The following is a 24,215-nucleotide window of genomic DNA, read 5'->3' as shown; positions in this document are numbered from 1 at the left end:
GTGTGAGGGTGCGTCTGTTCTCTGCATTGTTTAAATGAAGAATAATATCTGCGAGGCACTCACCATCTGCGTGTGGTTTGGATAGAAGGTTTGTTCATTCAGGGGGAATTTCTCAGGACCGAGGGAGTGGTAGAGCTTAATCATCTGAGAAAACTGCAAGCAGAAATAAACAAGACAGTCAGACGTCATTATTTAAGCAGTGAAGGGCAGGAGAGGCTGTAGAGAAGCTTTGAGAAGTTACACCTGTTTTCACAGCAGGACATTCATAACCAGCGGACATGCACGATGGATCATCTAGACCTCCACATCTGGGATTGGGATGGTATGGGGGTGTTTTGTCTGAATTGATGAGATTTTTCTGGCCCTCCCAGATGCTTATAAAATGTGACCCACCACTGTTAAACCCAACTCTGACTGTGGAAGTCTGAACAACTGTTGCCCTAAATGGAAAAATCTATTATTATTATTATTCAATGTTGAGGTGTTGTAATTTTCTGGTGGACCCACTTCCTTGTACCTGCCTTACCTACTTCAGTTAATGGTTTTGAACTTGTTGCATCCAGCTGTGGGCTGACGTAACAGCTTGACATTTTAGCTGCATTGTGTTCTGGGCAATTTTCTGCTACACTGGGTGTAGAAATGTTTCTCTACCTCTTTTATAATGGGTGTTTTCCCCTGTGTGATTGTAGATGGCAGCTCTAAAAAGAAGCTCTGACAACAAAACCTGACATTTACTGTTGATGTTTTAGATCGCGAATACCAAACTAACAACTAAATAGATCCCCAGTAAACGTTTAAGCCCTATAAACTTAACCTCACATATGCTTTATATTGTTGCCAACCATTTTTCAAACCTAGCATGGGTTCCTGATTGATTTCCTGTTCTCCATTGACTTGTAGAGACATGGAAGTTGCTACAGATACAGATACAGTGCAGTATCACAATGAACAACTGGTACAGTGGTTCCCCAACTGGGGGCATCATTTGGGAACAATAAACAAACAAGGGTACATTGAGGCTAGCATGGTTAGCATTATTCAGAGTAGCAAAATGGACACACTTTTGACAGAAAAGAAAAACATGTAAACAAGACCGCCCATTTCCTGTCTGCCTCCACCTATCACTTTCCAATAAACAACAACAACAGAGTCAATAACAGAGTCAATATGTGGTAAATGAGTTACAACATGGAGAAGTGCATTTTTTCACCAAATTATGAAAGTATGTGTGTTGCCTCATGTGGAACATATTTGCTCCTTTAAACTTGTACTGTAGGTGACCAGAGCCACGCGTTCACACCCTTTTCACTGCAGTCTTGTATCTTGAGTACAGACTGAGTAATAATGGTGGTGGAGGCCACTCGCTCCGCCGACTCCAGAGACAGGTGTTACAGCTCCCTTTAATAGCCCATAAATCAGTTAGAGGCAGCCGCCGAGGGACAAGCAGCACCTTTGTGTGGGTTAAAGTAGAGCACAGAGAGCAGTTCAAAATTGCTTACCACCCAAGGTTTGCTGCAGAAGTTGTAGATGGAGAAGAGGGAGTTGATGCTCGGGACGCCGCCGAAATGCAAGCCGATCACAAGGTTCCTGAAGTCCTCACCGGGGATCATGCTGTAGGCATGCTGGCGAATCAGGACGAAGTCTGGCTTAAAGGACCTGCGGCAGGGCAGACATGGAAACGAAAATCATCAGATAGTGGAGTTTGGCCTGGTCTGGGTTGTCAATCTGCAAGGGGAGTGTAAACTGACTTTTAACGTCCTCTATGGTAAAATTAAAGGTAGTTTAAGAGTACAATACAATAGGGAGGAATTCAATGAAATTTAAGATGCATTTTTAGTCACACTAGCGGCATTGATCAGGGATTGGCAATGTCTGTCGGTCAGTCCACCACTTTGGTTCAGACTGAAGTATTGGATGGATTGCCATGAAATTTGGCACAGACACTGATCACCTGACTTTCCATATCTAGCACCATCATCAGGTCCACATTTCAATTTGTTCAATACTTCATCACCAAATACCTGCAATGGCATTCCCATCAGCCTCAACTGTACTGTTAGTGCTAATTAGCTAATGCTAACATGCTAAACTAAAATGATGAACATGGGAAACATTATACCCGCTAAACATCAGCATGTTAGCATTGTCTTTGTGAGCATGTTAGCATGCTGATGTCAGCATTTAGCCTGAGTGCCTGAGCCTCACAGAGCTGCTAGCTTGGCTGTAGACTCTCGTTTTACTCCTGGCTTTGCTGAGTCAAAAGGTTGTGGGGGGAATTCGTCATTCCATTCCATTCATCCGCAGGGCTTGGAGATGTGGTGAGTTGACGTAGGAAAACAAGGAAACAAGCTGAGGAATACCTACTGCGGTGCTATATTCAACTTTAGATGTAAATTCAGATTATCCACTCATTTTCACAGGCTGTTAGTCTTTCAGTCCCAACATCTTCAACTACTGACATTGTGAATTCTGAATCAAGGATATGAAACTTTAACCTTACTGAGTACCCATGGGATCTCAGGACAGATGACATGTAAACAGGAAGATGGAAGACGGACAGACGACATGTAAACAGGAAGACGGACAGACAGGTGTATTTGGACTCTCCCTTTTCAATAGAGGATTTTTTTTAAATGAAAGCTTTAAAAAGAATCATCTTTTTGTTGAAAACCTCTAACCTGACTGCTCGTGTCAAGCATCTCGGACACATTGGCTCCTCCCGGGCTGACAGCTCTGTCAGCACATTAACACACTGTGTCTGGGCCCTGTTTACAGTCAAGGGCTCCATTATTCAGCGACTGTGTCGATCTGAAGGGGTGAGGAAACGCTCCTCGGGGCACTTAATCTTTTTGGACCATCTATCCAATTAACACAGCCTAATCCTTCCTTTACAAACTGTTCTGGGAGCAGGGCCAAGCGACCCATCAGGCACCTGGAAGCCTCATTTAAAGCAGCCCACATTTCACATTAAAATTCACAGGAAATTCACTTTGACAGCAGTCATGTTTTACCTATTAATGTTTTCAGTTTTCATTCATGTATTGTGCAACTGTGCATGTTTCAGATTCCTGTCATTTACTGCACTTTTTTAAATCTTTCATGTCAGTACGTGTTGTCTGCTCTTATTTTGAATTTTATTGGTTTGATCAGTGTTTCTGTGATGAGGAGAGCTGTTAAAAGATATTATGCAACCATTTATACTTGCATTATTTAGATTTCTACACTGCAAATCTCTTTCTCCCAAACTCTAAAATGTATCTGAATCACACAGTTTAAGTTATAAATGTACATTTCCAGTACATAGTGTACTTTTTAATGTATGTACAATGCAAGTGTGTTTTGCTTTATATGATTATTGGCTTTTCACACAGACTTCTCAAAGCTCTAGCTAGACGACTTCAGTATTTGCAGACGAGGACACTTGAACATCACACATGCACAATAAAAATGCCTGTGCATGTATGCACAGGTATACACACACACAAGATGGCTGCAGGTTGTAGGGTGAAATTACAGCCAGGCCCTCAAACAGGCTCTGGGTCTTCAAGTGTTGCTTATGTTAGACCGCATGACCAGGACTGGCAGGATGACTAAGGAGTGATCTGGTCTCGGCGACAGAGCGACTACAGCTGTTCCTCCCCGCTGCTGCACTCACCCGCAGTGGCAACAGACCAAAGGCTCTGCTATTTATACTGGATGAAGCTGTTTATTGAGGCTCCAGAACCAAACCAGACTCAACAGTTCATGTGAAACACAAGTTCCTGGTAAATACATGGGCCAATTTGTGTAACGTGCTGTTTCTAGCAAACACCCTAAGTTAAAAGAGAACGACATTCTGCTTAAGAGTGTGCGTGGGAAGTTTTACGCAGCAAGACATTGATTTAAAATACACCTGTCCTATCTGTCTAAAACAAAACCAGTCCACCTTCACATCCAGATCAGCTAGGTTGAATGCAGGCATGGAAGCAAGTAGGGTCGCAACTAACTATTATTTCCATTATGGATTTATCTGCCACTGATTTTCTCCATTAATTTATTCATTGTTACATAAAGTGGTACAAATTGTCCATCTTCTTACATCTTTAAACGACATATTTTGTCCGACAAACAGTCCAAAATGCAAAGGTGTTCAATTTACAATTATACAAGACTAAGGAAACCAGAAAGTATTCACATTTGAGATGCTGGAACCGTGACTTTTGAGCATTTCTGCTTTAAAAATGACTATTTAAAAATGTACTTTAAACGATTAATCAAGACTTTTGTGGCATGTCACCCCTCCTCTCTTTATTACCCTTTCCTGTCACCTCAATCTCAACTGCCCACTATCAAATAAATACAAAATGCATCCAAATCTATGTAAAAATTGCAAAATTGTATGGATTCATTAATTTTTTTAGGGATTAATGACCAAACTTAAATGCATTCATATCCTCACAGCATACATTTTTGTCTGATATATTCATAATGCAGATGTACATTAGTAAGGACAACCTCTTGTCCCTTGTTTTTATCAATCATGATTTGTTCACTACTACAAGCTGTACTGTTGGGCAGCACAGTGAAACGGTTTTCTCTATGCGATGCTAAGCGCATGCATGCATACGATCAGATGGACTACACCTTTGCGCTACCTCATTATCACAGAAAGGCCAGATGCAGAAGGCATTCAGCTCAGTGGGATGGCTTTCACTGGGCTACGGTTAATGGAGACAGTGCCCTATAGCAGCAGAGCATTACTGAGGTTTGTCACCCATTAACTTTGTTTTTCTGTCTCTTCACTCGGACTCGTTCGGCAGAAGCAGGGCTCCCTGCGGGTCGTGGATTACACTAAAGCTCCACGTCTATGCTTTACGATCCGCATCACTCGGGCCCTACAGTCATCACTTCACGAGCGGTATGCTAATGCACCCTTTGAATGGGTTATCAGTGGTGCAATAAAGGCTGATAACAGGCACTTATATGGCGATAGCAGGGTTATAGATTAGGACATGAGGAGGGAATGGATCCATGTGGAATCATGAGCTCACTCAACACTTGAATAGTACGCTGAGCAAGACCCGCAAAAAGAGGAACAGTTTGTCTTAATGTCTTAATACTAGTGAATCTGCCTTATTTGATGTCAAGTATTGTCACTTATTTCTAGACATGAAATATGTTTCGAGTGAAACTCATAAAAGCAATAATTTCATACTACTGACTGATTTTTTACTTGTTTAATAAAAGTGACACTGCATAACCGTGCAGTTCCCTGTATGTGTGAGTCATGGGCTGTTTACAGGGAACTGTAGCATGCCTCAAAACATTCAAATATTTAAAGCTGCTACAATCCATATTTTTATGTTAAAAAAGGATCTTAAGACAACGTGCATGTGAAAGTGGTTGCTCGCAGTGATGAGCCCACTAGACTGCAGTTTCCAGCTCTACGGCACGCTTTAGCGTCTTTCAGGTCATTGTCTTGGTTTGAGTTTGAGTCTCACGGCTCTCACCAGCGTCATTTCTAGACGCTTTAGCCAGTTGTTTTCTGTGAAAAAGCTCCAAATGGGAGATGGACAAAGTTAGCAACAAGCTTGCAAACACAGTAGAGCATTTAGCAGCCAGATATTTCCCTCAGGGGTTTTGTAATTAAATTAATCAGGTGACTAGAAACACGTCATCAAATGAATGCTGATGTTGCACAATATCAGCTTCATTATTGGCTTTAACCAATTAAGTGGCAGTGGAAACCAGCTGTAAACACAACAAAGAAATAATAAAGAGCAGGTAACACTCAAAACGGCAACAAGAAATTTTAAAGCCACGAAGAAGTTCACCATCTTTTATATCTGGTTATCAATACACTGCAAGCCTGACGGTTGTATAAGACCATTACACAATATACAGTAGAACAGGATGTTTTCATCAGCATTCCCAAAGCAGAAAACTATTCAAACCAAAGACAATATGCTGCCATTTTGCTCTCCAGATCCATTTATCATACAGAATCTCTGACCTTCTAATAGGCTCCACAGGGATGTCTGAATTGTGGGGAACATTTGTCTTCATAACGGCCCTGTGCCTGGCTCAAAGGCTGGTGAGGGCCTTATCGTCCTGCCATCAGTCTGTCTCTCAGTGATAAGGATAATCGGGGTAGAAATCTGCGGGAATGCCACAAATGTCAAACAGTACATACTGAGGATCAACGCAGCACTTGTTCACAATGGTGCATTGTGCTGAACTGGCTCTCTGTCATCGGAGGGAAATGCACCTAAGAGAGAAAAATCTGTGCTTTCCTGTTAAGGGGACAGACACTATAGCCAAAAGAGAAAAACCTCTACATAGTGCCACAAACTTGTTATGTAAGCTTAAACCAAAAGAGAACACTTAACAGTGTTTTATCTCAATGGAGCTCCCACTCAGTTCTCTTTGTTGCATCCTCACCAACAAAGCTGCTGTAATATTACATTAAAATCTTACCTTGTGCAGCTTTGAGGATATAATAACTGTTGCAAATCCAAAGCAATTAAATTGATCATTTGGAGATTAGGATTGCCTTATCATGCTTTTTGGCAGCACTGTAGCAGAGCACTCTTGCTTTTATGTAACAAATGTTAAGTCCCGTCAAACATTAAACAAAGATATTAGCATTGGGGTTTTACTACTCTGGCGCTCTGCTAATGAAAACTTTGTATGCTTTTGTTAAAAGATAAACATCATCAATCAGAAACACCCGGAGAGGGATTTTCCAAAACCCCCGCTGTCCACTTAGTCCAAGTTTGCGAAAATCAACATTTTTGTTTATTTTAAGTGGTGGGTTGATATTCACTTGGTCAGTAGGAAACAAATTGAAATGTTTGAGTAAAGGTTGATCAAAGGTGAACGCTTTGCATCTAATCACAATCAATGTTGAACTTTGGGCTTTTATCTAGGACTGTAGGCATGTGTCCAAAGAACCCCGAAGAACCCTCCATTCTCTGTGTGTACAGTGACTCCCTGTAGCCTAGCATCATGTTGTGGTCCCCTGGCCTGGATCTAGGACTCCCTGTGGTTGTGGCTGTGGCTCCAGGCCCGGTGGCACCAGTGTGACCTGGCAGTGGTTCAGATACTGGGCGGTGGCCTGGTCGGGGCTGCCAAAGCTCTGGATTGGCTCCGGTTGCAATCACACTCCAGGGCTCATCTCCACATCGCACTGAACGCAGCGGAGGTCACATAGAATACAAAGGACGCACGGCAACAACTAAAAGACTTGTACACCTCTAAAATCTAAACGGGAGGAGGGGTAACTTAGGCCCATCTACTAGCAAAACAAATTAGAGAATGTTTAGTTGTTTAACAGTGATTGTGTTGAGGATTTGGAGAAGAGTCTCACGGGAGGCAGATGTAATGAGGAAAGGAGCTGCAAGAGCGATAGAGCACCAAATGACCTCTGGCAGAAGGGGAAATTACTGTTGTTAGGAGTTTGAGTGAATTAGCAGGGCCATTTGTATTCATGGCTATATTACAAAAGCAGGGATGGTGGAGTGGGCCTCACGGCCGCTGTATGCTTTCATTCCAGTCACAGCGCTCCTAAAGGAAACCACCTTCAAGCCTCTGAAAGCCATGTCTGAACTCAGCGTGCCTGTGAGTGGGATTTATTTGCTCGGTAACAAGATGAATCTGTCTGAGGTATTAGGTGTTGAGGCTGCTCCAGGCAGACAGTTCCTTCACCGATTAAAATGGAAAGGGAAGGGGGGAGGGGCTAAGGCTTGTTTTGTGTGTGTGTGTGTGTGTGTGTGTGTGTGTGTGTGTGTGTGTGTGTGTGTGTGAATCGTCTCTGTGTGGTCTAAGCAGTAAATCGTCACCTGAGGTAACCAAAGGAGGAGAGTCTTGTTATGGGTTCTGCAGGGATTGGAAAGGAAAAGAGGGGTGGCCCTGTCTGGCTGAGACCGGTAACTTTCAGGACAGCAAATTAAATAGAAGGAGAGAAAAAAAAAAACGAAATCAGACAAGGATCTGCTAATGTCATCTGGCCGCCTCCCTCCCTCCACATATAGGGCCGAGAACGACGAGGAATGTGACGAGGCTGTCCGGCCGTGGCGAGGTCGGGAACCACACGCGGCAAAAGAAAACGCCCATCTGAACATGTAATTCAGTGTATTATTGAAACGAATTTACAGAACTTTCTCAAATCCAGTCAGCTAATCTAAAACATTTTCATGTATTTACAGAAAAGGACTGAATTGCATTAGGGACTGTTGAGAGCTGAAACTGTGCTATTACTAAGTACTATGCCCTAATGATTAATGATAGGACACCCTGATGTGGTGGCTTTCAATGAACATAAGCTAAACTGACTTCATACATCCATGGACACTTTAGGTGAAGTCAGCTCAGTTAAAAAAAATACTGTTTTTCAACGTTTTCTCCATGTCTTTTAACCCATCAGTCCCAGCAGTACCGGTATTCCACCCACTGTGGAAAGGTATCCTGTGCAGTTTTTGAGCAGTAGTAGCGCAATGGAGCAATGTTTTTACAAGTGGGCCCCTGTTGTGTTCCTATCATGCAGGGCTGAACGATTTACATCTGTCCACCAACAGGAAACATAGCAATGCCCCAACAGAGACAGTGAAAACCTCACAGGTTTCACTGATTAGTTACGATTCTGTAATGAACTATCATATCTGACACCTTCAGGATTGTAATGTATCTGATGTGAGTAATACATCCATATTTGAAGCTAATAAGGGACTATGATGAAAGATTAATCCAAGTTTATGGATGACTGAATGAGTTAATATTATGTAAATAATCAATTCATGATGCCGTCAAAGTGCTGTGTGCTAAGAAAAAAACAACTTGCTTGGTTTAAATTAAGCTTGCTCCATTGAAATTCAGTAATAGTGTGGTTATCAGTGTCCTCACAGGCGCAATAATGTGAGCAGCTAGTGTTAATTAGGCCCTCTAAGAGCAATACATGTTTTTTTTATTGAATTCTGAGGTTTGTTGTGCTGAACTCCAAACAGTTTAAAATCTCCAAATCACATTTACCTTCACAGCCACAATTTGCCCATCTAGCTGACGCTGCAGCCCAAAACTACTTCCAGTGAGTGCAACAGTAAAACAAGCTCAATAAACTCCTCCATCACCAGCCATTAACACCCCCGCTCCTCGACATTAATCACCACTAATTAATCAACGGGCTTTATTAACCACACCAGGAGCTGTGTAAGCATGGTGGAGGAGAGAAAACGTTGCTCTGTGGCTTATCATACTTTGGCTGCAGGGATCCGTCTTTCAGCCAGACCAGTGTTCCCACTTTGGAGCCGAGCAGCTCGCCGGAGGTTTTGGCAGCACAGAGCGGAGAAGCCAAAGGGCTGACTACAGCAGTGCAGCGGGGAACAACACGCCATAACTACTGTACCTCGTGGCGTGTCACTCTGCTGTACTGTAGGCCGTGCGGTGCGTGCCACGTTGCACACAGTGGCAGCAAAATTGCATGTAAGCTCCACTTTTTATGCCCTGGAAGCAGGAACCGGCCGTCGGGATTTGTGGCATGTTTTATTTAGTTGTTGTTTTGGTTCATCAAGAAGAATTTGTGAGGAGAGCGAAAGGACGGTTAGTAATATCAAAACCAAGCCAAAGTAAACACATCCCCCCACAAATGATGATCCCTAACACCTGACGCACTGACATACATTTTGTTTCTGGATCTGGGGCCAGAACCTGCACAAGTTCACAATCAGACATATATATATATATATATATATATATTCGTGTTCTTTTTATCAGATCTTTAGAGCCGTCCATACACAAGCTTCTGTTTGACTTCCACTCCTGCAGTTAGCCATAAGTGGAAGTAGACACACAACAACATTTAACATAAAGTTTTATATTGCACATTTTTCTGTCATGCCCCCCTTCAGAAGCAGAAAAAAGTTCATGCCCACCCCACCACATGTAAAAGGATTGAATACTTATCGGTCATGAACAATATTGGTGGAGCAACAAACAAAAGGAGCCACGTTGAATTTGATTGAAATAAAAGAAGTGATTCTAGTCAGCACGATAGCATCAGCAAACGTTTCTTTTTTTCTTTTTTTCCCCTACATAAATCATGTTCATTCAACTTAGTTCCACTCCATATTTTTCCTCAGGTCATCCACACCCCTCCCTGCAGTGGCTCTATGCCCCCTCAGTTTGAGAACTACTGCTCTAGGAGAACACGTGTACGCACATTCTGACACCTGTTTCGGAACACAGCATGTTTTTTGCACCATAGACACATCTGGCCTCTGGTGTCACACTGTGTTAAAACACGTCTCCAGCACACACACACCTCTCCACATCCATCAGTATCCTGACAGTCCAGGTTTTGTCTTGTTCATGTAGCTCAGATGCACTTCTTTTACACTTTCATGCTTAAGGTGGCCAAATGTTTATGTGATCACGTTCAAAGCTTGTTTGGATGACTGGATGTTTACATTTACACCTGCATATCATCCAACAAAGCACAAAACTTAAACAAGAATATTAACCACACACACAATATATATAACATTTTTTCTAGTTTAGCTTATTCTTAAGTTATCATGTGAGATCAATCGTCTCCATTCCATATTTAACCGTACAGTAAATTCATATTTTTGTACTGTATAGCAAACATGAAACCTCACTACATAAACAACCCAGCACCACAGAACTGTGAGAAAGCGTGCTGCTGCATGGAGCCAGCAGAGGTCAGAGGTCAGAGCGCTGTGAACACAACAGCCAGGAGGCACGTGGAAGAGCTGGACCCTGCTTTTAACATACACTGCAGTGTAAACGTGCCGCGTGTGCAGCCATCACATGATCCCACACGGAAAAATGTAATCAGACAGAGTGCATTTAGTTTGTACTTGGGAAACTAGTGTTATGTCTGTCCTGTGTCTATCTGTGGACGTCTTACATGAAACACATTGCTATCAAAGAAATAATTTGCTTTCATTGTCTATAATCTATGGCAAGGACAGATTTGAATCAGTTTACTCTCTCAAGTCTTTAGCTGACCTTTTATCCAGAGAAACCTTCAGTGTCTTGCTCAATGAGAGATATCAACTTTAGGGCGTTTGAACAAGCATTATACTGTTTGTAGTCAAGTTCAGAGTCATGAACGACAAGCGAAACCACAACAATTTGGCAGTGAATAGCTGTGTTTGTGAACAAGGCAGCAGTCACACCATCTGCAGCCAATTTGGCTTCTCTATCATTACAGCAATATCACCAAAAAATACTCAACCCACACAATGACCTCTGTGTCGATTCTGACAACAAGTTGCATTGTAACGTGAGCCATGTGCTGCTGCTCCCTGTCTGGGATTACACTCGCTCGATTTCACACTGCACTGCACTGCACGGTGCTACTTTCAACACCGATAAGAAAGTTGTTTTACAAAATCCAAAACACAGATTAGGTGATTATTCCCCAAACGAGGCCAGAATGAGGACTAGTGGGCTGACACTGGATGGCACGCGCTCAGTTAGCTGATCTAATGGACCAATCTGGATGCAGAAGCTCAGAAGCTGGGAGAATAAGAAGCAGAGGACTATTGAGAGTTTGCAGATCTGGTGTATGTGATCGCTCTACTAGCGATGGCATGTTGGGTGTCAAGGAGAGAGCTCGCTGGGGGCAAACATAACAACCAGACAAGAAAAAAGACAAAACAAAATGGCTGTGCTGCAGGTGTAGGTGAATAGATAAGCAGGAGTAAACTATTTTCACAATTCACTACTAGTTGCAGCAAAAATATTCATCTCTACACTAAAGCATTTTTTCTATTATTCTCCAAGCGTAACTTAGCAAACTAACTAGGCACTAATGGCTTTCATGGAATAATGCAGATCATTAAAATCATTTGTGTTACCAATGCCTATGTTATAACGGGAATTAATGATATAGTGGGATTCATATTACCCGAAAATAATAATAATTATAATGCCTCCGGCCATGTGATGTCAGATTTCTGTGTATAAAATGCTTTGGTTTTTTACTAGTAGAGTGTTTTTTACTACCTACAAGTATGGCAAGCAATGGCATTCATGGTGTAGGTTGACGCAGGAGCATGAATTCTTTGCCACCCAGATCAGCTGATCATTAGTGATCTGCCTGAGCGCCAACTTCACATAACAGGGTGGTCTATTTAAACACTCAGCTTCACGTGTCGAACTGCTGCTGCTTCAGGAGCTGCTTACTTACTGGCCAGATGCCACTTCTGCCACTGCAAGATGAAAAGTTTCTTTTTTAAATTTTTAAATTTAGCATTTCAGGTGAAATCTTCAAATGGCCCAGATGTTCAGTAGCCAGCCAAAAACAGCATTGTTTTACTCATGTGTTTTCGGTTTGATTGAGACAATTTATTCTTTGCTGTGATTATTGGCATGAAGGTGACGTATGAAGTGCAAGCAGTTGTCAGCATTGTCTGCCCCCAATAGCTGTAACGAAGGGTTATATGACTCCATAGTACATGTGCTCAGACTAGCTTAACTAGCTTCCAACTAGCTTCCTGGTTACCACAAGAGCTGGCACTGCAACCAATGGCCTAATGGGAATTATCAATATTGTCAGAGCAGCGATCAGACTGCTTGGCTAAAACTCCTGGTTGCATAACACGCATTTTGCAATATGAAATAGCATCATGGTGACATTGTGAGAAGTAGAACTGCTCAAAGGCACATGTTGAGATTAAACCTTTTGAATCCTTCTTTTTTTCAACATTGTCACACAAATTTCCCACCAAGGTTGAAACAGGGTAAGAAGTCTTTTTTTAGTTTTCCCATGGCATAATCAAATTACGGCCCTGATTCCTCTGAGTGCAAGCAATGTTATATATACACAGTAATGCTCAATGCCACTGAGAGAAAAGAACTGGATTCTTTGTGCAGGCTCACTGAGGCAGATTACAGATTGCGTGGGCAAATGCGTCAAAAGGACTTGAGCTCTCTTTCGTCCTCACGCATCTTACCTGACCACTTTGGTGCCACCCTTGTTGACCTGCATGTCCACCATACATCCCGAGTTGACGTAGGAGGCCAGGTTGATCTCGGAGAACTCTGCCTGGGGAGCACAAAGGAAAAAAAGACTCAAAATACTGTACAAGGTCAAGTTTGCCTACAGTAATTGAACTCCCTGTCAGTGCTCGGATGAATAAAAGGCCTTTCTGACAGAAATACATTCACTTTAAAAAGCAAAAGTGAAAATGCTCTCTTGCTTTCATGCATTTGACTCGTGAAAGTCATTTGATGGAGCTGCAGATGGAGGCTCTAGTACTTTAACATCTTTCCTAGGAAGAGAAAAAAAATAAAAGACAGGAAAAGTATCTCTGACCACAAAGACAGTGCAGACAATAGATTCTTTCAGACTGAATTCATTTTACATTTGTACATTTGCACAGCAGAGAGAAAAAGACGAGAGTCAGAGACAGAGAGAGTTGGTGAGAGGAGGCAAATTGAGTTATCCCCAGTCTGTGGCCTCCAGGACAGTGAGAGCCTTGTGAAAGGCCGTAGCCTGGCTAGGAGAGGCAACAGTCAACAAGGACCAGGGAGGGACAATTCAATTTTCCTGCCAATGATGGTCGCTGCAGTCGAGAAAGCTTTTAATGTCAGTGCTACTGACCAAATGTAGCATTTCTGAAATTAACTTTTCCTCCGTCATGTTAATGTATGTTGTGTTCAGTTGCTAGCATACTAGCACGCTAAACTAAGATGGTGAAAATGTTAAACACTACACCTGCTAAATATCAGCATTTTAACATGCATGTTGCAAAACCATAAATAATAACAATAACGATAAAAGGAATGTTGTGAACAGTGAAAATCAACTGTAAATGAAGTCTGTATTATCAGAAACATATGACTTCTTCTGTGGCGTTGATGGTTATGGCCCTAAAACTTAGCCTTCTGCTTCCACCTGGACATCAGCCCTTCATGTTTCCTCAGTGAAGAAGTGGATGAACATTATTGCTGAAGGCTGCTAGACTCACAGAGAATGGATTCTGTCAATCTAACACACTATTAGATCACATACAGTGTATCCCATGTTCCCAGACAGGGTCCAACCCCAATGCTCCATCCTCCTAAACTCCAGGTACAGAAAGCCCTGGAGGGATGCTAAACAGCAGCCAGTTGACCCTGACATGAAACGCCGCCATTTGTTAGTCTTCACTTCACTTTTAAGTATGACCAGTGACACTAATGCAGTAGATTTAATGGACCCCAAACAAGCAGCCTGCTGACTCTCTGTGGAAAAACAAAAATTCAATTTGACATGATGTGCTCGACTACCAAACACAACACTACAAAAAGAAACATGGCTGCATTTCATCCGTCTGTGAGTACTCTAAACCTGAGTCAGCAATGGACCAGTCATTCACTCCCTCTTAACACTGCATAAAAGGAATGATGTGTTTAACAATGAAATGTTACTCAATGGCAAAACATAATGAAATGAAAAGGCGATCCATAGATGTGCCAAGCTGAGGCCAGGAGTTCAGCTTTCTTTTTTCTGTTAATGTCACGTGACCACAGCATGCTGCCACTGAGAACACAGAGAAACACATTTACAGTGTGTCTCAACACTGCTTTTGGCGGGAGGGCCTGACCCATAATTATTGTATTTGCATCAGCACATTTTAATTTATAGCTCTTCTTGCTATAGAAATGATCTTAAGCTGTTTGGTTTATTTTGGGTGAACAGACTTGTTTTTGCTATTCAAATATTTCCCATAGACACTCAGGGAGAAAATTCCTTCTCAAAACAATGTATTGCATTTTGGAGGTAAGCCATCCACACATGTGCAGCACATGGAATATGGCAGTCAGCTAATCAAAGAAATAGGTTTGTGACTGGAGGGTCGATGGATCAAAACCGTGGACTAGCTTGGTAAATAAAAGCCTAATTGCACAGCATGGAACCCTTTGAAGCTGGTTTGCATTGGTAACATTTGCATGAAGCATTCATGTAGACTCAAGGACTTCGACGAAGTTCTCTTCTGATTGCAAAGATCCTCAGTATCACAGTTTATTTTTATCCCCTGCTCAATCTGAACAATGGGGCGCTGTGACTTTGACATTGTTTTCACGCTTGATAGTTAATGTGGTGGATCAAGCTAGAGCTTTAAAGCTGCTCTAATCAAAATGTTTATATTAGCAATGAGTCAAATGATCACATAATGTGAAAGATGTTACTTGTAGTGACAAAACCACAGAGAATTATAACTGAACTCTACAGTTCCCCTCAGTTCCACTGAGCATTTTAGCATCTTTCAGGCCATTGTTTTGGTTTCATGGCTCGTGACTTTACTGTTTTGGTTCAGTCTCACTGCTCTCATTAACCTTTCCAGCAGACAGCCGTGAAAAAGCTCTGACAAATCCACTGTATGCTGACTGCACCGCACCAACCAGCAGACTGACAAAGCTGGCAACTAGCTGGTGAACAGCTTGACATCTGGTAGAGAGAGACCAAAAACAGAGCTAAAAGGAGAGTAAATATTGGACTTACATTTGTTAGGTCGCCAACAACACTACTTCCAATCAGTGCTAATGTTGCTCCATGTCTTCTGAATGTGGAAATAGCAAATTATTTGCTAACATGTTACTATATCCATTTTACAAGGTAATACTATGTCAATGTTGTGTTTACAGCTGTGGCCAAAAAACACTATCCATCCAGTTAAAAAGAGCAAAACCATCAAGTAACTTTATCTTCAATTATTTTTGTTTATGAACATTTTGTGATTTGTACAAAAACCTCACAGCTAGCACAATTGAGTTTGAATGACAGCAAGCTGATCGCCTCACAAGAACACAAACCTGCAGTAAGCTGCTCCGCTCTGTAGGCTTCAACAGACAGGCAGTGCAACACGTCTCATACAGAAAGAAAACGCCAAATGGATGGGGATGGAAGCATATCCTCCAGCTGACCCTCTACTCAACCCAGCTTGCATGGCAAGTTAAGTCATTTGCTATCTACACATTGTCATACTGTGATCATAATTTGAGACTTTAAGCCTGCCTTACCAAGCTTTACAAGGGCTTTCATCGACATAAAAAGGAAATATTATCAGCAATATTCTCTCAGAGATAAATTTCCCTTTCATCCAGCGCTGTGGCCCATGTAAACTCCGTATGGGGGAGTGAGTTGGTTATGAAAAGAATGTGCCAACGTAACGAAACTGGGTTTTTTTTTTGCCAAGAGAAAAAAAAACACCCACTTCTTTTATTTATTGTGTTGCACTCTCAGAGGATGAGCAGGGGGCGAGTAAATGCCGTAATCTTATTTAGGGGACAACGAGGCGCCACTCACACTCCATGTGCCTCAAGGACATGCACTTGGCTCCCTTCCTTTTCTCAGCTCTTCTCTACTGATAACCGCTTCTGAAAGAAACATCTGTGTGCTCAGCAGCACATGCCTTGCTAAAAAAGATTCTTAAATGCATAACACACCCAAACGCACAATCAAACACACATGCACACGCACACACATCCTCCATCATTGCATCTCCTAAACAAATCCCATCCCAAACACAGGGGCCTACGTTGACTTTTGCTGCGACCAGATAAAACCAGAGAGTGGGCAACATTTTGGCAAGGGCTGAGCATTCCACGTCTTTTCTGATTGGCTGGTTCTGGGTAAGAGCAGTGCTAAGAACCACTGTCATTGGGCAGTAATGGATGAAGTGGCTAGTGCAGGGCACAGGCCCAGAAGCCAGGGCAGGAGGCTTTTCACAGCACCATGGTTACCATCACGGTAACACATTCAGACACTTGTCTTGGTGCAGCTCTTGCCCTGGGAAAGGAAAACAGGAAGTGATACATGGGACAACTGCCTCCAGAGCTGATTCTTCTCATCTCAAAAATAAAAATAGCTTTCAGCCAACTCATTGGGAGGAACAGAATAACAGAAGACAGTATGGTTACGATTAACCATGTCTTAAGGTGAATATTTCTCCTTACTGAGGAGCTTGTTCTTCTGTTGTTTGAGTTTCTGCAGTTTGGGTTATTGCCAGCCATAGTGACTCCCACTGCTCTCTGGTAATTGGTTTATTTACAGTAATCCAAGGAAACTAGAATTGTAAAACACGTTTCTTTCTCTCTACCACAGGAGAGCTAATGGAAAAGCTTCCATGGACTTAATATGTGCTGGATCATTGTTGTGTCAAAGACCACAGACATACAACATTGTTATTTATATGAAAATGGCACTGTAATCAACACAATCTTCTACTTGAATTCACAATATCTCAATAAGGAACTGTTTTTGCTTAGCCACAGCAATTTATAGACAAGCCTCATTTATCCCTGCAGTGCTGCGTACACTCTGTCCCGACAAGCCATGTGAACCTGTGGACAGTACAGTAAACACCACTTGACAGTAGCTCATCTGGAATCTTTGTGAGTATATTTAGATTTGGAATAACCCTGTGTCACTGAGGTTCAGGTGGTTAAGGTGCCTTTTGTTTGGCCATGAGTCAAATTGTAAACAAGACCTTTTGTCCTTTGGCAAAAACAACTTGGGAGGACTGGTCAACTAGGTCAACATTTTTCTTGGCAGTAAGATAACTGGAAAACGCTAAATGTTCTTAAGAAAATGTAAAAAAAAAACTGCAGGTGCAAACACTGTAAACAGGATAAAAATGTCTTAAAATGTGTGTTGGTGTGAGTTTAAGATGAAGTATTGAATGAGCTATGGTTTCAGTTGAAGTCCATGAGCTGAAAGCAGCTGAAATCATTAGTTGATGGGTAGTGGCTGAAAGAATTTTCAGTTTCAAGTTTAAGCCCTGTAGGCGGGTGAGTGGTCAGTTTGACTAGTAGCAGTAGATGGACTAACAGTTTTGCGAAAAAGCTGGAAGCAGTTGAACTGTCAGCTGAAGAGAAGAAAGCAGCTAAAATGCCAGCCCACGTCTAAGCCACAGAAATGTTGACATGTAAGCACGGAAAGCAGTTGAACCACCAGGTGAAGTGTAAATTGAACTGTCATTTGAGGAATTTGAGATAAAAGTTAGAATGTCAGTTGAACTGTAAACCAAAAAAGCTGATTCATACATTAATGATTGATTAATGAGTCAGCACTGAAAGCAGCTGAACCCTCAGCTGTAAAGTAAGACATGAAAACACTTGAACTGTCAAGATTAGATGAAAATATGCCAGTACAGAAATGTTATACTACGGAGATTGCAAACATATATATAAAGCAGTTGTAGAAAACACAAAAACCCCCAATAAAGATTCAATACTGAAAATAAAGTAGATTTTATTGTGATGATTGAGGAAAAGAGCACTTGAATACAATGTATCACATTATTAGGATTTCTAATTACAGAGGCATTACAAGGAGCCAACTGTTTACACAGATCTAAGCCGTAATTAACCTTACTGAACTTTAATTTTTCCTCTCCACAAATGCCTATTGTATTCATTTTAATACTGACATTGTTCCACTGATAGTTCTGTTTTTATTTTTTGTCAAAAGTGGAGGACCAAATTGGAAAAGCTGTTGATAAAATTGTTCTAGCCCAGATGGGGCCTCTTATTGTGTGGTTTCCTTTCATCTGAAAATAGATGTTTTTCTGTGACACAAAGTGCTTCTTTTATTGCTTCACCTCTTTATTTTCAATGGGGAAAACCTTGACCAACAAAGATGAAGTACAGCTTTGAATAGAAAACACTGCATAGAAGTAGCTGTTCCATTACTCTTGGACTGTAGTGCATGCTAACTGGAGAATAAGAATGTGCAAAAAATAGTCTGGCAAGTGGTAAGCTGACACGTTAGAGTTATATGAGGTAAGGCTATTCACTTTTGTGTACAAATGTTAAGAGGGAACAGATTGTACTGATTTGATTTGTAGTTGCAGGGCAGACTTTTTTGTTGACTACCTCTGAATTGTTAGTAACCCTTGATAAGTTCGGTTGAATCACATACTGATGCAATTGAGGTCTGAAGTACAGTGGACCATTCATGTGCACCACAGAGAAGTATTTGTCGCTAATCACTACCACCTTGTACAACAGTGAAATAATCCATTGAGGCACTAAATGTTGAAATCTAAGACAGATGCTAAATGCAACAGGGCAACAGAAGGCATGACGGAAGCTGGATCAGTCAAATGTCGGCAGCAAGTACAAAACCAAATCATCCATCTTGAGCAAGTTTTACCCAGATGCCCTCTGTCACGTGCAAATACCAGCCAAAAAGGGTACGGATAACATACAGCCAACTGCCTGTGAGCTGCCATGACTGCAGCAGAAAGGAGTGTGGACAACGCTGAGGTCATGCGCCTGCTGAGCAGATGTTGCCCTGCCCGACCCAAACCACACATGGTCCGGCAAACCCTGAAGAACTGCCCCTTGTTCTTTCACAAACAACAGACCCCTTCAAATTTAACTACCTAATTTGTCCAATTGTGTAAATTGCAGTGTTTATGACTTTGCAGGGCTTGTGGGTAGCAAACAGGCTTGTTTGGCAGTCTTTTGTTTGGTGTCATCATGCGTGCGGTCAACTTTGATCGCAGCAGGTGAACATTGATTATGACATTTTTTCCCCCACAATGGACTGTTATGATTTTAAAGTGTCAAACATCACAAGCAGGGTGACAACTTTCACTGCACAAGATCTCAGCTCAAGAGGCCCTCAGCCTGGCACTGCCACCATGCTACACACATCCAAGATACTTCAAAAGGTATCGTAGGCAATGCCTAATCCCCTAAACTCCAAAGATCTTTGGAACGCACCTCTACTCTGAATGAACGCACCTAAGCTCTGTGTCCAAGTGAAGTGGCAAGCATATGTGTCCAGATAGCAAATGAGTCATGAGTCATTTGAGTCAGTGGGCCAAATTATCTTCAGTCAACTACTGTGAGATATCGTGGGCCAGAGGCTGGGCCCACCTTTAAACTGAGACTTTGTAACTTTTGAAAGGAGAAACAATACAATTTTCCTCCTGGTTAATTTTAGCTAATGTTAGCACAACAGGTCACTAGCTTTATAACTCGTTCCACTTGTGCTACTGTTAGAGTAGAGTTTTAAAAACCTGTTTTTTAACATTATCCCATAATCTTCATTTGTGGTAGCAAAAGTTACAAAGCCTCGCTTTAAAGGCCCTATCCTTCATTTTTCTGATTATATCAATTTGTGCTAAATTTACAGACATAAATTGACAAGCGTGATTCCTATCAGCATTTTGTGTTTTTCAATTGGTCATAATTGAAGATATAGGTCAGTTTTACTCGTTGCCTACAAGTTCACAGACATAAACAAAACCGTAATTAATAGATACCCAAACAGAAATGTAAAAAGAAAAAATGCGTGATTTTACTAGCTGTAAATATTTCAGCTCAACTTTGTGTTTAGTGCTAATGCTATCACGCTAAACTTGATGAACATGGTAAAGATTACATGCTTAATATCAGCATCTTACATCGTCATTGTGAGCATGTTAGCATGCTGACATTAGCATTTAGCTCAAAGCACCACTGTGCCCAAGTCCAGCCTCCCAAAGCTAGCTGTTAGCATGACTGGAGACTTTTATTGTTTGGATTTTTACTAGGATTATGACATGACTGCAAAAAAGAGGGGATATAAACCAGAAAGAAAACGGTATGACAGTATTTTTTTCATCGTTTTTTTTGCCTTAGTTTTATCGGTTTTCTGGATCTCATTATTTAAGTTAAAGTTAAAATTAGTCACAGGCTCATGATATATGAGCATTGACCTGATGTAACTGCACATTAACTCTCCTTCCGAACCACAAGGGATTAACTGTATATACAAGTTAATATAGATTATACAGTCAGTGAGGCCCTCTCTTTACATTTCTGTTTTTATTTTGAATCAAAAAAACGGTATGCTGTTATACTAATCTGACTGTGAGGATCGCATGGCATGTTTTTGGCATGCAGAGTATCAAGAATTATGACTGAACATATTTTATAATTTCGCAAAAAAGCAATGACTCAAGCCTGTTTCTATTAGTCACTTAGGAACGCACAGAACCACCACTGGCGCTCCCATGAGCATCTGTTTATAGGATAAAAAGAGTTACCCGGTGGACACAGGACCTCAGGTGTCACATGCAACTTCAAAGCGGGTCATGTAAATGAGAGGGAATGATCCACAACAATGGGCTCCCAATTTTGTTGTGGGGCAGCGGCAGGGGAAGGTACAGGTGGCAGGGCAGCCTTAATGACAGATATTACATTGAGGAATCAAAGCTGCGCTCTCTTTCTCTTTGATGCCGACTGGCAACAGGCCTCCGCACTGCAGCATCACATGCTGCGGTGAGTCTGTGCTGGAGTCCAAAGATGGCACCTTATATGGCAGCAAGTAAGTAAGCCAGAGAAGAGTTATGTTAGTTTGGGGCTTGTGAGCACTGGTTCAGACCTGATAGATGACAGCTAGCATATAATGGGTTAGGTCAATGTCAATCCAACTAAGATAAAAATGATCACAATATGATATAATTTTATGGTAATATATATATATATATATATATATATATATATATATATATATATCTCAAAACAGCCTTTATAGCTGTTTTGAACTAAAATTAGAAAGATATTTACATTAGTAGGTAGCAGCTTTGAACAACTTAGATTGTTTTAACCTTAGTGTTGGTGCAGACCAGTGAAAAAAAAGTCTTTTTAATGTTAAATTGTTTGCTGGGTAGATATGTTAAAAAGCCAAAAAGAAAGTGAGAGTGAAGAGAGAGGGAGAAAGTGCAATGGGTCGCTCTGCTTTTATTGTCATCCCCTAAAAGGGTTCATCTCAGCATGTCGCTAACTTTTCACACAGAGATTGGGTTTCCATCGTCCTAAGGCTCTCAGCGAGGTGCACTAACAGCCTGTGAAGAGTCTGGCTGCTGAAGGCAATTAGCGACTGACTTGTTATCGTCAACACGGAGGGCTTCTGGGAAAGAGTGGAGGGTCCAACTGGATCTAAGTAGGTCAGTTGGAGTTCTAGCTGAGCTTTGGGGAGGGGGCTCGTATGGTCCCCCTCACTATCAACTTAAGGGGCCTAATTAACTTCGCCACATTTTTATTGGGGTTCAAAATTTGTGACACCACAAGATTTTTGGAAAAAAAAATCCATGAAAGTTTACATTTCATAGAAAAATCTTGACTCATATTCCAACCCCACCCCGTCCCTGAAAGAGGATGTGACCACAACAGTACAGAGTTGAGCAAACAGGCTATAAAGTCACCGGTCCAGCTTTTTGTGGTTCCCTCTCATAAAAACCCACCACTCCATTTCAAAGACAGCTCTAGTCTCAACAATGGCTTGCAGATGTACAACTGAACAGTTATTTGAAGTAAATTAGATGATATCTACACACTGTAAATACTGTATGTCTGGATTTCCGCACGTATTTCTCTGCATACAGCATGTAATGTATTTAATTAAAATCAGGCTACTTTAAAGGAATAGTTTGAGGAAATATACTTGTCTGGCCATTTTTCAATTCCATAGTTTTGAAATGATTGATTAAAATATCTAACAAGGCAGAATTGATGTAAAAACAATTTATCATACCTGCTCCACCCGTATCTCATACTCTCCGTTCAGCTTCTTCCCTCGAAAATACTTTGCCCTGCAAAGAAACAGACAAACTGTCAAAAAGTATGCCTTTAGATACATTTAATGAATCATCTGCAGATATGACATGCAAGGATTGATTTGTCTATCTTTAGGTCATATGTGTGCTTCAACATGTGGATTCCTCCCCTGCAACAACAGCACAGTGTACTGTATATGCTCCAAACACTCATAACAGACAAAACAACCTTAAAATATCCTTTGTTTATTTGATTGAAGGAGAGACGAAATTTCAACAGACCTTCCAAAATACCTTGTGAGCGGGTAAAATAATGACTCATATTTTCCATAATCACAGAATCTGACCTCGCAGGGCTTCAAGTAAACAACATTTCTTGGCAAAGAGTAACTAGTGAAATACAGTGCTTTTAATAAAGAGAACTCACTGATGGAAGGATAGACCCTGTGTGTGTGTGTGTGTGTGTGCGTGTGTGTGTGTGTGTGTGTGTGTGAGAGACAGCAGAATGTGGTCAAGGTGAAACTAAACGCCGGTGGCAACAATGAATTGATATTTCTGTTACTGCTGTAAAGCTCAGGAGCCACGTTCAGAAGGAAATACAGGAATCATCCAGCACTGAGACGTATGTGGATCCACTACGCCATTTAAAGCTGAAAAGTTGTTATTGTTATTGTTGTTTACATTTGGTTCATTTAAGTGCACTTGGCACTATTAAACGTGACATTAACATGTAATGCCACCATCGGATTCTAATTCCTGTAACTTCAGTCTGGCATGATTGTGAATCAAGTTCCAAAAACACTGGATCCTTTATTTCCTATGATGAACATAATTGTTGGACCCTTTCTGTCTGCCCATGTATTCCAAACTTAATGCCCCCAGTTTGCAACACAGGATTTCTGTCTCCAAGTCCAATCCCAGATCATTTTCTCAGACTTTGGAAACCTCCCTCCAGAGAAGACGAGTCTGAGTCGTGCTCTCCAGTATTTATTATTTGTAAGATATGTGGTGTTCCCCTTAAATTCTACCACAGTTCTCTTAGTGCTACTATTTGGTGACGCTGGAGTTTGAATAGCATCACTATACCAAGTTTGCTACAGTAACAAGAACAAACAGCGGAGTTTCCTGACTTTACGAGTGTGAACACTCCAGTACACAATGGACCAGGACACGATGGAGTGTCCTCCGGTAAAATTCAATTGCGGACTTGTGGGATCCAGACCAGACCAGTGACCAGGCTGGATTAGGAGGGAAATCTGAAGAACTGCTTTGCGGCAGGGGGTTCCCACCCTTTTTTCCACCACAGACCGTTTTGTAGTGACAATGTTACCCTCCTCCAAAACAAAAACCCCTCGAAGATTTTGCTTTTTACCCATGTTAGCTATTTGCAACAGTAACAGGAACACAGAACATGCAGATTGAGTAGCTACAGTGAGAAGGTGATGCAGGGCTTTATGTGCTGACGAATTTAGTTCAAATCAGATTGTTTCCTCACGGCCCAGTACCAGTCCACGGCCCAGGGATTGGGGACCATGGCATGAGAAACACTACAACTAAACATACATACCTATTTTGCATTCTCTAAAGCACATTTTCCGTCATTTTATCATCCATAACCATGTTGTGTTCTAGTCCTCTGTGGGTCTCAGCGTTGAACTCTCACCCCTTGCAGGC

General features: G+C 41.6%; 1 protein-coding gene across 2 annotated transcripts in view; it reads right to left on the bottom strand.

The window, feature by feature from the left end:
- syn3 (synapsin III) overlaps positions 1-24,215 on the bottom strand; it is an 83,211-nt gene that overhangs the window by 51,017 nt on the left and 7,979 nt on the right. For both annotated transcript variants that reach the window (XM_070928845.1, XM_070928846.1), the window contains exons 2-5: positions 22,520-22,577; positions 12,957-13,048; positions 1,500-1,656; positions 64-153 (exon numbers count right to left, since the gene is read on the bottom strand). In XM_070928845.1, the coding sequence (XP_070784946.1) occupies positions 64-153; positions 1,500-1,656; positions 12,957-13,048; positions 22,520-22,577 (397 nt within the window). The remainder of the gene's footprint in view (positions 1-63; positions 154-1,499; positions 1,657-12,956; positions 13,049-22,519; positions 22,578-24,215) is intronic.

This window comes from Enoplosus armatus, chromosome 22 (genome assembly GCF_043641665.1).
Source record: "Enoplosus armatus isolate fEnoArm2 chromosome 22, fEnoArm2.hap1, whole genome shotgun sequence".
Classification (NCBI taxonomy): Eukaryota; Metazoa; Chordata; class Actinopteri; order Centrarchiformes; family Enoplosidae; genus Enoplosus; species Enoplosus armatus.
This window is presented reverse-complemented; position numbering and strand designations above follow the sequence as displayed.